This window comes from Pelophylax lessonae (assembly GCF_965119305.1).
Source record: "Pelophylax lessonae genome assembly, chromosome: 9".
Lineage (NCBI taxonomy): Eukaryota > Metazoa > Chordata > Amphibia > Anura > Ranidae > Pelophylax > Pelophylax lessonae.
Window position 1 is genome coordinate 151,451,212 of NC_138776.1, and position 16,972 is coordinate 151,468,183.

The 16,972-nt window shown below is 43.4% G+C and overlaps 1 protein-coding gene across 2 annotated transcripts in view; it reads right to left on the minus strand.

Annotated features, from left to right (window-relative positions):
• NFKB2 (nuclear factor kappa B subunit 2) overlaps positions 1–16,972 on the minus strand; it is a 94,550-nt gene that overhangs the window by 20,488 nt on the left and 57,090 nt on the right. For both annotated transcript variants that reach the window (XM_082267405.1, XM_082267404.1), the window contains 7 exons: positions 12,031–12,135; positions 10,356–10,441; positions 9,146–9,284; positions 8,945–9,070; positions 8,480–8,695; positions 5,246–5,387; positions 3,240–3,354 (listed from right to left, as the gene is read on the minus strand). In XM_082267405.1, coding sequence (XP_082123531.1) covers positions 3,240–3,354; positions 5,246–5,387; positions 8,480–8,695; positions 8,945–9,070; positions 9,146–9,284; positions 10,356–10,441; positions 12,031–12,135 — 929 coding nt within the window. The remainder of the gene's footprint in view (positions 1–3,239; positions 3,355–5,245; positions 5,388–8,479; positions 8,696–8,944; positions 9,071–9,145; positions 9,285–10,355; positions 10,442–12,030; positions 12,136–16,972) is intronic.

Below are 16,972 nucleotides of genomic sequence, written 5' to 3' on the forward strand. Positions count from 1 at the left end.
ACACTCAAAAGACTCCACCCGGTGCATAAAAAAGTGCACACACACAAAGTGAGAACACAAAAAAGCACAGGGTGTGCGACAACGTATGGTCTTCCCTCCGAAGAGGTAGGACCCGAAACCTCAATCCCCCGGGGCGCAAGACTCCTGACAGGGACATAAGGTACTCATGGTCTGACTGGCCGAAACCAGACAGACCCCGTTCTTCAGGGGGACTGCCGAAACAGCCCCCACCGAGTACTAAGTAGGGCTCCCCCGAAGGGAGACCCCATGGGAGAGGGCGAACTAAGCCAAAAGGCCATATCCACCCCCTCCCAAGACTTAAGGCAGGGCCCGAGGACCCACACACTCCAGTCTGTGCAAATAAAGAAAACAAAGGTGACAGTGCAGGTGACGGACTCCAAAGAAAAGGACAAACAAAACATAGAGGTGGGGAAGGGGAAGTGGGGAAAGTGCTATGGTGCCATGTGAGGAACCAAGGCAGGCCTTCCAGCCGGAATAAAAAATTCCTCTGGTGCAAGCCAAAAGGCCTGTCCCAAGAGGCAGGTGCGAAAAAGGTGTGCAGTGACCAAGGTGCCAAAAGAACTCACAGCGAGCTGCCCCTCACCAGTGAGAAATTAAGGCACCCCTGGGCTGCCACCCCAGGGGCACTTACACTACGGGCTTTTTCAATCTCAGCCCCCGGCCAGACCAAATGTAGCCTATCCCCACCAGCAGACATCAGAACCTGGACAGCTTGGGGAGAGCTTACCTACAACTGGGGACAGGCCCTCTACAAGCTAGATCAACCCAGGAGAGAAAGCACCCCCCTCGCCATCCCATTCCTCAGTCCATTACATCCAGGAGCAGTTCCACCGGCCCCCCCGAACCGGCTTCCCGCCCCCTTCAAACTGGTTAGGACAGTTCAACCCATTCGAATCAGAAGGCGGCGGGCCCCACATGCTTTCCCAGATGACCTACTCCCCATACCTCAATACTCAGAGCGCTCCGGGTTTCGGTCATACTGGTACTAGCTAAGGCCCATACCAACTGATAAGAACAGATACTACACTTGATCTTAGCCAAAAGGCCGAGAAGCGAGTCAGTGTATGGGCTTACCCCTACAACTCATACGGGTAGGCTGATACTTCCTGACAGGAACACTCAATGAACTACCATGGCATTCCACAGCACCATGGTAGTTCATTGAGAACTAAAAGTCAACAGCCACTAAGGCTGTCAGGACGTGTAGTTCATTCAAACACTGAGCTCTGTGTATGAATGATGTGGCCATGTGGGCGGAGCTGCGCTGCTTTTAAAAACTGGCAGCTAGTACAGGGAACTTCTCCTTGTACTGCTGCCACAGGGAGTGGGGAGCAGTGGGTGGCGGCTGCAGCACAGGGAACAAGTTACATGTTCCAAGTTAAAATTGGGTGGAACATGTAACATGCTCCCAAAGGTGAACTTATCCTTTAAAATCTAACGTGTAACCTATTCTGACATAAATGGCAAGGCGCTTAACCTGTAGCATTATACTATAGCTCTTTATTTTCATGTATCGCTTCTATAGATTTTGCACATGGTATATTACACCTTTAAAGTCACTGCTTTAAATCTTACTATTTTCTACTATTCTATAGGGGGAACATTTAAACCCAACAAACCAATCTTACAAGCATCTTTAGCACAGCAATTGCTATACATTGGCTAAAGCCACACCATTCTTTTATTGTTTTTTTAATCCCTTTTTTTAAAGGAGATAAGACATTTGGTACAGTAAACAAAGCGCTCAATATGAGCGCATAAAATAATAAGGTACAATACAGTACAAATACATATCAAAACAGCAAATATGCAGCGTTCCATATCATTATAGAGCTAGTAAAAATGCAAAGTAACAGATAGATTCAAAGTCATAAGTGCCAAGAAGTAGCAAAGCCAACAGCCCTATAGTCTGCCGAGTTCAATACCCTTCTCAGTGAGATAATTAGTACTCTCAGTGATGTCTTTAAGCACTGGATACAGTGAGGGTAGAAGAGCACCAGATGCCCCAGACCTTATTGTACTTAGTCCGGCACCCTCTATGTTCAAATACAAGCTTTTCATAAGGCAACATTTGATTTACCAATTGCATCCACTTAAGCGCCACGGCCTTACGGGCCAAGAATAGCGTCTCCATTAACATAATTCTAGTATGCCTCGGCCACTGCTCTTCATCCAAAACCCCAAACAAACAAATCAATGGGGTGCACAAGACAGGGAGACAAGATCGCAGAAAATACACCGGTCACCGGTTGCCAGTACCTAGCTATGACTTGACACAGCCACATGACATGGGCAAAGTACACGCACAGACAAGTACATCTAGTACATGCAGGGGCCGGTAAGTGGTGCACTGCGTGCAGCCTAACCGGAGTCAAATAGGATTGATGTAACATGTATAAATGAATCAATTTATTATTGACAGCCAGAGATACTGAGAGATGGGAGGAGCAAGCTTCCTCCCACCCAGTCCTCATCAGACAGATCGGGGATAAGTTGCTGCCAATTAGTGCGGACTGCCAATGGGGTTCTGTTAATTGTAATGGATAATAAATGGAGGTATATAGCTGAAATAAGCCCCCTGGGCCCCTGAGACCGCAGAATGCCTAACAGCTTCTTTCATTGTTTAACATAGTGAAATATATGATGATATGGAGCAACTAACTGCTATAAGTAGAAGACAGCAGCTATAAAAACAATTGAACATTCTGTTACATTTTTCCCTGAATTCCATATAACATATAATTAGTATTTTTGTCTTTTCAATGTACTTCGTTCAGTGGACAGGCCTTATGGGCTTAGTTTTTTTTCTTACTGGTACTTTATTGCTTTATGAAAGTCATATACAATCTTGGTTTCCTCAATGTAATGTGCTGTGCAAGTCCTTAATAGAAAGCCATTCAATGCCTAATTACATGTAACCTCACAGAACTAGAGGATGATTTTACATTGATCACTCCAAAGTATTCTCTAACCACAACTGTCCAACATACAGCTGCAGCTAAATTTGCCATTAGTAGTGATGTGAAAAGATTTTCAAGTGACAAGATTTTTAGCTGTGAATACATATCCATTAACGTTCATTACTAATGCTGGACGATCAATAAACAGTCTGTACTCTAAACAGAAAGTACAATATCCATACTAAACTAAACTAAAATATAGTTTGGGAAAAGCATAATAACCAGTGATAAAACAAAAATGACAGAAGTGATAAATACCTGGTGAAGATTGTTACATATGTTGAGGATTTTCTTATCTGGAACCCCCCTTATAACATCTACCAGCTGTTGAATGACTGCTGTCTGTCCGTGTATAATAGCAAGGTGAAGGGGCCTGGTTGAAAAAAATAAAAGACTGAGCTTCTTTTACACTAGGAAATTCTATATGCATACAAAATTCTTGTTATCTGTATATGACTAAAATGCTATATAACAAGTAAATGTAACCTAATGAATCATCAGTTGTGCACCAAATCAAGTCTAGGTTGACCAGGGCAGATTATATTTTGATCTACTGACATAGAAGAGAATAGGCAAAGGGGTTCATAAGACCCATCTACTAGTTTGCATCAGTGTTCTATGGTCTGGGGTCCACCACAAATACTTAACAATTGCAGGTGTATGGGCCAATAGGTGCTTGAACAACAATCAACAATACTGGTCTGTACTGAAACCAGAGAAAAATAGGCTCAATTCACAAAGCTAAAAATCAGGAGGAAGCATACATGCTGGTGCCTGCCTTTACAATAGGGGATTGATGCCAGCCAATTACACTGCAGGGCTTTACACAGAATTACACAGGAGCGCACACACATGCTTTGAGGCAAATTCCCTTTAAAGAGATCTCTCCTCTACCATAACTGATATCTTGCTTATAGTATGCGTGGACAAGCTGCTGTATTTTTTTATGTCAGCTGTGTTCTTGTGACTCTGTGGGATCAGTACTCACTGATTTCTGTCTCCCCTGCCCCCCCAAACTCTCTTCTTGACTTCTTCTCAGGCTTGAGATAGAGAGCATTCCAGTAATTCCCAATGCTTATGTGGTATGCTGACATAAAGACTCCTGACAGATTCTCTGTGGGCTCTACTGGATCATCAGGATCTTGTGTTTATTGACCAATTTACCATTCTGATTCCTGGTTGCTGGCTTTAATTAGATAGCTTTAGCAATCTAGGTTCTAGGGAAGAGGGACATCTCTTCATTGATTCCTATACTGCTAAAAGCTAGAAAGTCTACCTCCCACATGACATACTTCATTTGGGGCTTCTGTTTTCTGAGTTAATCTGTGGAATGAATGCTCTCCTTCCTACAATTGGGTTTGGACTGGCATTTGGCTTTCAGTACTATCAAGGATCAGGTTTCTGTCAATTCGATTTTGTTTCAGAGTCCGCTGATCTCTAGCTTTCTCTCCTTGATTTGGACCTTTGTACAAGGGGGTCTCATGTAGCTCTGCCCATCTGTTTTTCTGTGATTCCATGGAACCTGAATCCTGTTCCCTCTGTGCTTTAGAAACCACCACTGAGTATATTATTTTCTCTACTATCAGGATAAAGTCAAATTCTTTGTAACCATTACCTCTCTGAGGCGAGTGTATGATCTGATTGCTTTATCCAGCATTAAACCCCTCGTGGTTTGTAAAGGGACTAAGGTAGTGTTGTGGCCCAGGACTTTCTGCCTGGGTAGGTTCTGCCTTACACCTTAACTAGGACATTGCACTTATGTTCCTCTGTCTTGTTCCAGTTCACCAACAGGAAATGTCCCTGGTTGTGGTTCAGGCTCTGAGAATCTCTCTCGCTCTGTTTTTTTCAGGAAACCAATTCTCTTTTTGCCATCTTGGATGAACCCCTGAAGGGTGCTTTGGTTTCTCATTCCACCAAGGTGATCAGGCAGACCATTATCCAAGCTTATTGTTTCCACGTTCCAAGTCTACCTTTTCCTGCCAAGGTGCACTCTATTTTGTCCCCATCTGATATCAGCTTTGGTTATAGGTCCCTCCAGCACCTCTTTGAGCTGCAGGCGGTCCCCAGTTTTCTTGTTTTATGGGCCTGTTGGCATTTGAGGTGTATTCCAGTCCTCAGCTGGATTGCTTTTGGAAATCTTAATAGTTTAAAAATTCCTGTCTTGCTCAATGGACTCCAGGAAAATGCTTTTATTGCATGTACAAAAACTAACATTTTCACCTGGTGTGTATGTTTGGATTTACTAGAAGAAATAAAATGCTTACGTGTCTCCATTCTCATCCCGAGTGGCAGTCAGCGGTCTCTGCACAGCCAGCAGCATGCGAGGATCTGCACTTACTGCATAGTCCATTAAGGCCTTGGAGGTACGCTGGGCTAGGGACAGCATTCGCATACTGCACATATGAGCTGTGATGAGAGAAGAAACATGAGTACTACTTCTTTGTAAAAAGTTGATCAATTATATTCAGTAAAAAAAGAGTGATTTCTGGCTGTTTAGAGAGATACCACATCCAGTGTAACAATTTATTGCAAAACCTATAAAAATTGGACTTTAGGAGGGCGTATGTGCGCAGCTTCCAAGATACTAAGCTTCTTAGGACATATTGTTGTTAACATGACAATTCACTTCTCCTTGTGTTATTGTTCCTCAAATTAGCTGCTCTAGAGGCAGGGGGACCTGTGGGTGCATTCCCTCTCGGGCTTATTTTGGCCCGGGTGGGTTTTGCCCTCTCCAGTCCTCAGTATAAAATCTGCTCGCTATCAAAATGAATGGATGTTTTAGATATTATTAGTTTCATCATGTTTTTGTTTTTGACGTTTTTTACATTGACTTGTTTATCTTGGCATACTTCTTTTGTTCCTCAAAGAAATAATAATCTTTGAATGTAAAAATTTTGACACCTAGCTGTGGTTGACTGTCGTCACCCTCCCCATGATACAGTTTTTATCAAATGGGGTATCCGGGGATGGGGAATAGCACCCCAACTATAAGTCTAGAACTGATGTTATCTCCTAATTCAAGATTACATGTGACTATTATTTGGCATTGTATTCCAACAAGTAATACTTTGTATATAATCTACTTGTGCAGTGTGTAACACTGTCGTTATTTGTCTGTATCCTTCTTTATGAAAACTCAATAAAACTATTGAAAATAAAAATTGGACTTTACCGGTATCAGAGAGGAATGACCACAAAGAATATATAAAAAGTATACATTTTATTCCAAAACATTAAAAAAAAAAAAAAGGTAGAAAAATATGGATTCCAATATCCTGTTCGATTTGGCCATACTAATAAACCATCATCATTATGCTTTGCAGAAGTGATGCAAGAGGTGCCAAGCTGGATATATAATGTGATAAATGATTGATCTTGCTTGCAGATGGTGGGATATGGATGTTGGACATACACTAGATAAGTGGCTCTGTGGTTTAGCAAATAGTAGTACTATCTTTCCTTTTGGGAACTACTAGATCTGGCATAATTTATGTGTTTAGGGTGGATGAACTGTGTCTTTGGCTGTATATACACACCTGCAGAGGAACACATGCTTCTTAGAGAAGTAATATCAAATATTACCTGCCATCCCAGTAGCCTGAGATCTATGTGAATAATTTGGCTTGATGTTACTTTTCTTTGAATATACTATATGGCTTTTAACCTAGTTATTGCTGTTATAGGCTGATACCAACTGTCTGGTCCTTTGGGATTTGGATTTTGGGATAGGATATTCACGTGTTCCTCTTCTAAAATTGAATGGTCTTTTGTCTGGTTTCCATTAACCACTTAAGCCCCGGAGGATTTGGCTGCTAAAAGACCAGGGGGTATTTTGCGATTCGGCACTGCGTGACTTTAACGGACAATTGCGCGGTCGTGTGACATTGTACCTAAACGAATTTGACGTCCTTTTTTTCCCACAAACAGAGCTTTCGTTTGGTGGTATTTGATCACCTGTGCGATTTTTTGATCACGCGCTATAAACAAAAAAAGAGCGTCAATTTTGCAAAAATAACAATATTTTTCACATTTTTTATATGAAATTCCCCCCAAAAAAAAAGTAAAAATCAAAATTTTTTAACATTTTCGGCCAATTTGTTTTATGCTACATATGTTTGGTGAAAAAAAAAAAAAAATCGCAAAAAGCGTATTTTGATTGGTTTGCGCAAAAGTTATTGCGTTTACTAACAAAGGGAAAGATTTTTGTCATTTTTGTTGTTTTTTTTTTAACGCGTAATGGCGGCAATCTGCGATTTTTTTTGCGGTACTGCGACATTGGGGCGGCCAGATCGGACCCTTGACTGACATTTTTGACACTTTTGGGGTTACCAGTGACATTTCTACAGTAATTAGTGCTATACATATGCACTGTTACTGTAAAAATACACTGGCAGTGAAGGGGTTAACTTTATTTGAGAGGGAGGGGCTGTGTGTGTCCCTAGGGGCGTGATTCTAACTGTGATTGGCTGTGGCTTGAGCTGTAGTTACACTGATCAACGGTCCTACATAGTAGAACCGTATGATCAGTGTTTCTACACAGGGGAGAATGACAGGCAGCTTGTTTACACAAGCTGCCTGCCTTTCTCCCTCTCCCCTGACGATCGCAGAGTGAGCGGCGGACATCGGGTCCGCCGGTCACACGCGCGGGGGGGGGGGGTCCGTGACCGAGCGGGAGCACGGCGCGCGCTCGCTCCCCAGAGCCTCACAGGCTAGTGACGTATATATACGTCACTTTGCCTGTGAGGGGCTGACCGCCGCAGTATATCTACTTGCGGCGGTCGGCAAGCGGTTAAAGTAAGTTAGGCGATATAGGCCACCCAGATTGACATTTCATTGAATTGCCTGCTACTTGCTCACTATTCCATACTGTCTCATACATAGGTCCTAGTTCCAAACAGTCCACATTTACATTTTGTTACATCTGCTGTTGCATCCAACTCTCTAATATTTCATGTCACAGCACATATGATACCACTATCTCCAGGCTAATTGTTTAAGCAATGTATAAGTTGACACAGAGAGATTTTAAATGTTGAATATATTATGATGCTTTATGTATTTTATGTTTACTGTGCCTTTTCTTTTGGCTAGGCCACTTTATCTTTGCTGTGAAGATGAGGTCCTGCGGAAACTAATAGGCGAAATCCATTGACCTCTTGCATCACTTCTGCAAAGCAGAATGATGGTTTATTAATATGACCTCTTGCATTACCTCTGCAAATATAATAACGCTGGTTTATTAGTATGGTCAAATTGCACAGGATATTGGAATCAATGTTTATCTACCTTTTTTAATGCTTTGTAATAAAATGTATACTTTTTATATATTCTTTGTGGACGTTCTTCTCTGGTACCAGTAAGTCCAATTTTTATAGTTATTTTTGCAGTAAACAATTACATTCAGTGTTAAACAGGTAATCTACAATAAAAGGAAAAAACACTATATCTATAATATATACATTTAAACTCTGACAAGACTATGTTTTTTTTTTCTGTACCTTGACGTATGGTTTCTTGGTATTCTCTCTGGAAAGATGGAACATTTTCCTGTGTGGGGCTGCCTGTGGTCTTGTCTGCCTCCTTCTTAATGTTTACTGGCTGGTGTGAAGTCTCAGAGGAGTCAGCTTTCATCCCGTATCCACCCTGATAGACCGGACCGGTGTGTGTAAAGAAACCACTATGTATGCCTCCATAGGAGTAATTCATATTATTCCCTTGTGAATTATGAAGTAAAAAAATCAGTCAGAGCAACCAAAGAACCTTCTCTTGAATCAATAAAAGTGTTTTTTTTAAAATGAATAAATATTTAAACACATTAAATATTTCTGACTACATTTATAACACATTAAGGGCCAGGAAGGTGTGAATAATGAGGTAATGGTTTTAGAGCAGCATGCTATGTGGATGTGTCATAGGAAGGCATTGGAAAGAAACAAAACATCTGAACTAGTGAGCACACCTACCTCCTGCATGCCCAAAACCTCCAGAGCCTCCACCTCCTCCTGCACCCCCCATAGGTGCTCCTCCACCAAAGCTGTGGTTTAACGATGGAATGTCTTTTCTCCTTTTTCTCTCCACTTCTTCTTTGTCTACAGAACAAGAGGTTATCAGAGCCGCTAACAAATAATTTTATTTTCTTAGTGCATGACAACATGATCAATTACCTTGATCCAAAGGGTAGTAGGTAAACTGCTTGGAGTCACTGACATCTCCGCCACGTTTTCGTTTTAACTGCAAGAACACTGTCACTGGGCGGTCAATTTTCTGCTTATGGTATGGAGGGGTCCGGAACACAATGGCATACTAAACAATAAAAGAAACCAATCAGCCTTTACACTTCTGTTGTAAAAACATAGTCAACCTCACTACCAGAGACAGCATCCAAATTACTAGCTTGATTATTAGATCCCTAACACTATGCAATGAAATAAAATTCAGTATTAGTACTAGCAGACTGTGAGCTGAAAACCAGGATAAACATACCTTGTGCTCTAAGCCTGTCAACATATACACTTTTTTTTTTTTAAATAGTGGAAAAGGGTTGTAAAATGTGTTAGTCTTTTATTTGCTGTGTCCCTGTTTGGGAAGTTTTCATTCACTTCCTGGTGAACAAACACAATGTGAGATCTCCCCAATGGCAAATAGACACCAATAAAATCAGAAGTCCTTACCCTTTCCATTTTACTGACAAAAAAAATATTTTACTGTCTGTGATTTACTGATAGAGAAATTTTGCTTCCTTTGTGCCATAAGTTGGGTACACACTATAAGAAAATTGGGCGAACGATTGTCCGCTTTTCCTCATTGTTTCACTGCAAATCGGAACCGGTGAAGGAAAATTCGTACAAAAACTCTCGTACGACAAAGGTTTTTTTGTTTATTTTTTTCTGATCAGGATCCGATTTTTCTCGAACGAAAACACTTTAAACTAAAATTGTTCATTCTGTTCCCATACGAGAAAAATTTTGGAGTTTGTCCCCTTGGAAACTTTCATTCAGAATGTCGGAATCGGCTGTAGAAAATGTGTACCAGCTATACGAAAATTGTACGAAAGTTCCTCAGACTAAAACATTAGACCGATTTTCTTATAGTGTGTATGAGCCTTAAGTGATCACACACAATTTGCCAGATGGCTAAAAAAAATAGCAATACAAATCTAATCGGGATTCTAACCCTTGTCCACTAAGTCCAAAACTAAAAAGAATTCAGCTTGAATTCTTGATGAAAATGGCATTTGCTTGAAATAGCCTTAAAAAAGGTACATTAGAAAACAAATATGTGCAAGTTTATACTTCCTACTCTTCTGTCTTACAGCCAGTTACAGCACCAGCACAAACTTGCAATCTGGAAATACTGTATCGGAATCTAACATACCTGCTTATGGACATCTGTTGGTGCAAAGTCCCCAAATGCCTCCCAGCCATTTTCATCATCTTCATAAAACCGCACTTCTATATCATCTGCAGAAGAGGAGAAGAATGTAAACATTTGGGACACAGTAATAAACCACAGCCAGTGTGCAACAATGCGCAAACTATTTAGGTCTATACACCTCTCAAGACAATGCCATATTCTCTTTCAAACAATCATTTTGTTTAAAGGTATTTATAAAAGGTGCACTTACACAAGAATTCAAACCAATAAATAATATATGTTTCCAACAGCAAACAAGAATATATCTTTATTTTCTATGCCTTTGAAGAGAAAGTCATATGCAAGAAGCTGATAACTCTCTGATCATGGAGACTGCTGTAAGACCAGAACGATGACTACTGCTTGTTTGTTAATAAATTCACCCACTGACTTTGGCTAGTAAAGCTCAGGTACCTTGAATTGATATCAAATACTGGTACTATTTGACAGGCCTTAGGCTTTGTGCAACACTGAAGACCAGGAAGGAACTCTTACCTGCCATATGATAAACCCTCTCTAGCTCTACATGCAACATACCTGTATTGTGGCAAAAGGCCAATACACATGGCTGCTAGGAAGTAAACCCTCTTCACCAGATTAAGAAGTTATTAGAAACCCATATTCCATTAAAAAAATGATAAGTTAATTCCTAACCCCTTCCCAATTCTTGACCCCGTTCTTAAACCCCATTCTACAGTGGGCCAGACGGTTGCTGTGTTATTTTTGGAGAACGTCATATTACGTCCTCCCAGGATCAGCCCACGCTCCGGAGCAATCTGTCACCTGCTGTTTCCACCGGACACAGCAGAAGACAGATGAGTGTACTGGCCCGCTGCCAGTAACCATGTGATCGCTGTGACTAATCACAACAGATAACATGACAATTGTACACAAGGAATGGTTTTGATTTATGCCATTTATTGTGTACTATTGTGTTGATCACTGTGATCCTATGGTACAGACAGGTCCAATCACAGCCCATCTGTACCATGTAATTAGCTGTGGCCAATCACAAAAGATTACAACTTTAAAAAACTTGCATGCCTCTTTCTAAATTCCCTTGACTGTCTGCTTTCCAAAAAAAGGGGTCATTTGGGGGATATTTGTACTGTCCTGGCATTTTCCAGCCTCAAGAAATGAGATAGGCCATTAGTACTGATCGATTTTCAGATATATATACCATAGTTTGTGGACTTTTAACTTTCCTACCGACCAAAATAATATACACTGATTTGGGTTATTTTCACCAAAGAAATGTAGAAGAATACATTTTTGCCTAAATTTATGAGGAAAGAATATTTATCTGCAAAATGTTATAACAGAAACTAAGAAAAATTCAGGTTTGTTTTTTTTTTCCAAAAACTTTTCAGCTTTCTTTTTTTAATTTATTTAGCAAAAAAAAAAACAGCGGTGATTAAAAAACACCAAAAGAAACCTCTATTTGTGTGAAAAATGACAAAAATTTCATATGGGTACAGTGTTGCGTGACCGTACGATTGTCATTGTATATGTGACAACGCTGAAAATTTGCCTGAGCAGTAGGTGTCCGGTATTGAAGTGGTTGAAAAAAGCAAAACTTTGGGATGTGAAAATCACTTAGACCTTAAAAGTGAAGGAAATGAAAGTAAAAAGGTACCTTTCTGCACTTTATCACAAAGTAAGTACACCTCGTCTCCTCCTTTTACAGACCCTGCAGTCTTGTCCATTCGAGAAATACGCAGGTTAGAGGCTCCAGGAGATTCTAAATAAAATAAAATGGGAATAAAGTAACAATACATTTTAAAATACATTCTTACACAGTGACACAAAAGCATAAAATCACTGCTCATATTTAAAGTACTTCAGTATGTAAGAAAAATTATATCTACTAAAGAGAATGCAAGAGAAAATACTGCTTGTATCATCACTGTGTTGTTTCCTAGAATCTCAGCTGCATTTAGCCATACAGCCCCTAGAGGTCACTCAAGACAAACTGATGAATTAGTATGGATTCTTATTAGAACTCTTGTTTCACAGCCCTCAAAAATGAAATGTCCTGTTCTGCAAAATTAGCCACTTTCTTTTGCAATGATGCCTCGCAGAAGGAGGGTGACTCTCATTCCACCAACTGCTTTCTATGTGCTATAGATGAAAAGCCAATAAGGACAAATCAGATTTTATTTAAAGTGGTTCTAAAGTCTGGGTGCATTCCCCACATTAAGGTAAAAATCACTTCTTCCAGTGTCCAGAGCCCTTGAGCAGAATTTTTGCAGAGGAAGCCTCCCCAGCCGGACAGGCTGACATCCATGATGACCACTGTCCAATACAAGGGGAGGAAGGATTTGCCCAACCAAAGTGCCGAAGAACGAAGACACAATATTAGGGACTCCTTTGTTCCCCGGCTCAGCTGGATCTAAATGTCCAGAGACTGCGGAGTCTTGTCCCATTTGGCCAGAATCTCCCTTAGCAGGGATCTTGTATGGAAGTGTGCAAACAGGACCGCCTTGAAGGTAGACACCATCAGGCCCAGCACCCGCATGCAGATCTAGAGGGATGACCATCTGCTGGACAGCAGGAGACGGATTGCAACCTGCAATTTCAGGCGTTTGTCCAGAGGAAGGAGCACTCTGGCTAAGTCCAGAGTCAGAGTCAGACTCAGATAGTCCAGCTTTGTGGAAGGAACCAGAACAGACTTCCAGCAATTCAGAATCCAGCTGAACTCCCTCAGAGTTTGTATGGTGATTTCCAGGTTTTCCACCAGAGCAGTAGGAGACTCACAGAAGGAGGTCGTCCAAGAAGCCCAGTACCACGATCCCCCATTGGCGTACAATGCTAGCACTGTGGCTAACACTTTTGTGAAGACCCAAGGAGCAGAGGCAAGACCAAAGGGTAACGCCACAAACTGATAACGCTCCTCTCCCACGGCAAAGCGTAGGAAGCGCTGGTGACCGGCACATATTGGAATGTGAAGGTAAGCATCCTTTATGTCAATAGAGGCAAGAAAATCCCCCCCCCCCCCCCCGATTCAGGGATGCCACCCCTGTGCGAATGGACTCCATTCTGAACTTCTGCACCTGCACAAATCAGTTCAGCGCCTTTAGGTCCAGAATTGGATGCACCATGCCTTCCTTCCTGGGAACTGTAAACAGGTTTGAGAAAAAACCCTGAAAATGTTCTGAAGTTGGAACTGGGACAATCACCCCTTCATGTAACAGGTCTTGTACTGCCCCAAACAGACCCTGTAAGCAGTCCGGGGGACAGGCGCAAGTTGGAAGTAAAGAACTTTGCTAGGGGACAAGAGCAAAACTCGATCTTGTAGCCGGGCCAAATGACTTTGTGGACCCACTTGTCTTGTACCAGGGAAGTCCACTGGTCCAAAACCAACAAAGACATCCCCCCACCCCCGATACAGGTGAGGGCGCACCTTAATGCTGAAGGAGCCTTGTCCGCAGGTCTGGAGAAGCCCGCTATAGGCTTGCCAGACCAGGTTCTTTTGGATCCTCCAGAGGAGGCCCTGAAAGGCTTCGAGCCCTTGTCAGTCGACCCTGAGGGACGAAAAAACGTATGTGCTGAGAAGAAGGGTCCACGTCTACGACGAGGGTCCTTGCCCTTAGTAGCCTGAGAAAGAAATGTACTCTTTCCCCCTGTGAGACCTTTAATGATGCCATCCAGGGCAGCTCCAAACAGGCGATCTCCTTGAAAGGGAAGATCTGTCGAGGCTTTTTTAGTAGTCTGGTCCACAGACCAGCATTTGAGCCAAAAGATACGCCGAAGGACCACTTCCGAAAACAGAGAGCCACGCCACTAGGGAAGCCGCATTCAAAGAGGCATCACAGAAAAACTGCAGCCCCTGGACCAGCTGGTCCGCCAGCTCAGCAAAGGCAGGGGGGAGTTGTTCTCCCTCCAGGTCACGGCGTAAAAGCTTAGCTCACTCAGTCAGAGTATGTGACACCAGGACAATGGTGAATACCGGCCTCAGTGCCGAACAAGCCAGAGTGTATATTTTGCGGGCCACAGCCTCCGCCTTCCTGTCAGCCGGATCCTTAAAGGCCGGGGGCTCTTCAACCGGAATCATAGTTGCCTTGGTAAATCTGGAAACTGGAGGGTCCACCACCGGTGGAACAGTCCACTTCTTAATAAGGGACTCATCATAGGGGTATTGCCTAGCAAATCGCTTGGGGACCCCAAGGGGACGCTTTGGTCATCCCCACTCTACAGCAACAATTGTGTAAAAATAGGCGGGAAAGGAAACAACCTTTGCCGCTCTGGATGCCTTGTGAGTGCCAAAGGGAACCTTTCGTTTCCGTCGCAGCTGCAGCTGTGTACTCCATCTTTAAGGTCTCACACACAGATACAATCAGTGCTTCCACCAGCGCCTTTTCGTGCGCGCTTGCAGATGTGGAGGAATCGTCCTCACTATCTGAGAATTCCCGGCGCAGTCGCAGACCCAACAGGGTGACCCACGTCCGCAGTGGCCGAATCAGATTCAGGTTCTGATGACACAGATGAGGCAGGGAAGGCGGGGGGCGCTTTTTGCTAGCCCGTCGCCCGAAAGTCTCCTTTACCCAGGACACAAAGGATTCCAGGACTGCCGTCAGTGCATCGATGGATGGTTAGGACCCGGAGGGCCCTGCAGCCTCAGAGAGGGGATCAGGTGGGGAGATGTGCTCCAAAGACTCCACGAAAAGGGGACCCCACAAAAAGTGAAAAACACTACAAAGGGAATACACCCACCGCTCTGGCAGCACCACCCCGTCGCCAGGCACAAAGCACCAAGCGATCCTCAGCAGAGAGGGAGAGGACCCCACTAGACTCACTACCCAGCAGAAACAGGCACCTGCAGCCACCAGAATAATCTGCACTCCACGCGTGGTGATCAGGAAGTAAAAAGATCCAGGAGTCAGCACCAGGGGATAAGGGGGGGGGGGGGGGGGGCTCCCACTGCCTAAATTGCCGCACACAGACCTCCACTGTCATGGCAGCTGCTATTTTCAATGGCAAACCACCGCAAAATGGCTGCCGGACTACACAAACATGGCAGCCATGCATTCAGCACACAGGCTACAAGAAAATGGCAGCACCACCAGGATCCCAGGAGGAATCCCTAGGCCTCAAAGACAGGCCTGGCAGGAGCCCCCCACCAGGTACACCCCCCACAGCCGTTCGTCCGGTTGCCAGCAGCACAACCACCCCCCCCCCCAATCCCATCACCAGCATAGCGCCCTTCCCCCACCCCAGGAGGTGGACCAGACCACCCACACAGCCCCAGCATAAGTGGAGGGGAGGGGTAGGATGCGGGAAAGATGAGAACCCGGGGGGGCGCTCCAGACAGAACCTCCTCTCCATCGAAAAGGGGGGCTGTCGGAGCTGAGGTCTGCACACACTCGGTCGCCAGACTGGGGTGACCACTGGATCTAGATTATCCAGCCCGTCGCCCAGTCCAGCAGTTGACTGTAGATCTCACAGGAAGAAACTAGGAGAAAAATCTAAATATAATAAACTGCCAGGACCAGAGATCCCAGCAAGGAACTAGGTCCTAGCTCTTGACTAGGCAGACAAAAGTACCTTCAGCAGAGAGAGGGAATATACCCCCTGGGACTGCCCACAGGCATAGCCAGACTTTTTTCTGCCTAGTGTCCTACTCCTGTAGAGGAAAGTATAACACAATAGTTAAGAAGATCAGGAGCTGTGTCTGTCAATGAACGAAAGAGAAACAGTGTTTAATCTGATTTCCCATCACAAGGCACAGAGGTACTTTTCCTGTGTTCTCTGCTAATGACACCTACATGACATTACTATTGACATTATGTGCCTTTACAGTATCTCACAAAAGTGAGTACACCCCTCACATTTTTGAAAATATTTTTTATATCTTTTCATGTGACAACACTGAGGAAATAACACTTTGCTACAATGTAAAGTAGTGAGTGTACAGCTTGTATAACAGTGTAAATTTGCTGTCCCCTCAAAATAACTCAATACACAGCCATTAATGTCTAAACCGCTGGCAACAAAAGGTAGTACACCCCTAAGTGAACATGTCCAAATTGGGCCCAACTTCTTTGGTGGACCATGGCGAGACCTGTTCTGAGTGGAACCTGTCCTGTTAAGCCGCTGTATGGTCTTGGCCACCGTGCTGCAGCTCAGTTTCAGGGTCTTGGCAATCTTCTTATAGCCTAGGCCATATTTATGTAGAACAACAATTTTTTTTCTTCAGATCCTCAGAGATTTTGCCATGAGGTGCCATGTTGATCTTCCAGTGACCAGTATGATAGAGTGAGAGCGATAACACCAAATAATTTAACACACCTGCTCCCCATTCTCCCCGAGACCTTGTAACACTAACAAGTCACATGACATCGGGGAGGGAAAATTGGGCCCAATTTGGACATGTTCACTTAGGGGTGCACTCACTTTTGTTGCCAGTGGTTCAGACATTAATGGCTGTGTATTGAGTTATTTTGAGGGGACAGCAAATTTACACTGTTATACAAGCTGAACACTCACTACTTTACATTGTAGCAAAGTGGAATTCTTCAGTTTTGTCACATGAAAAGATATAATAAAATATTTTCGGCGAGCCGCGGACGGCGGTAGGA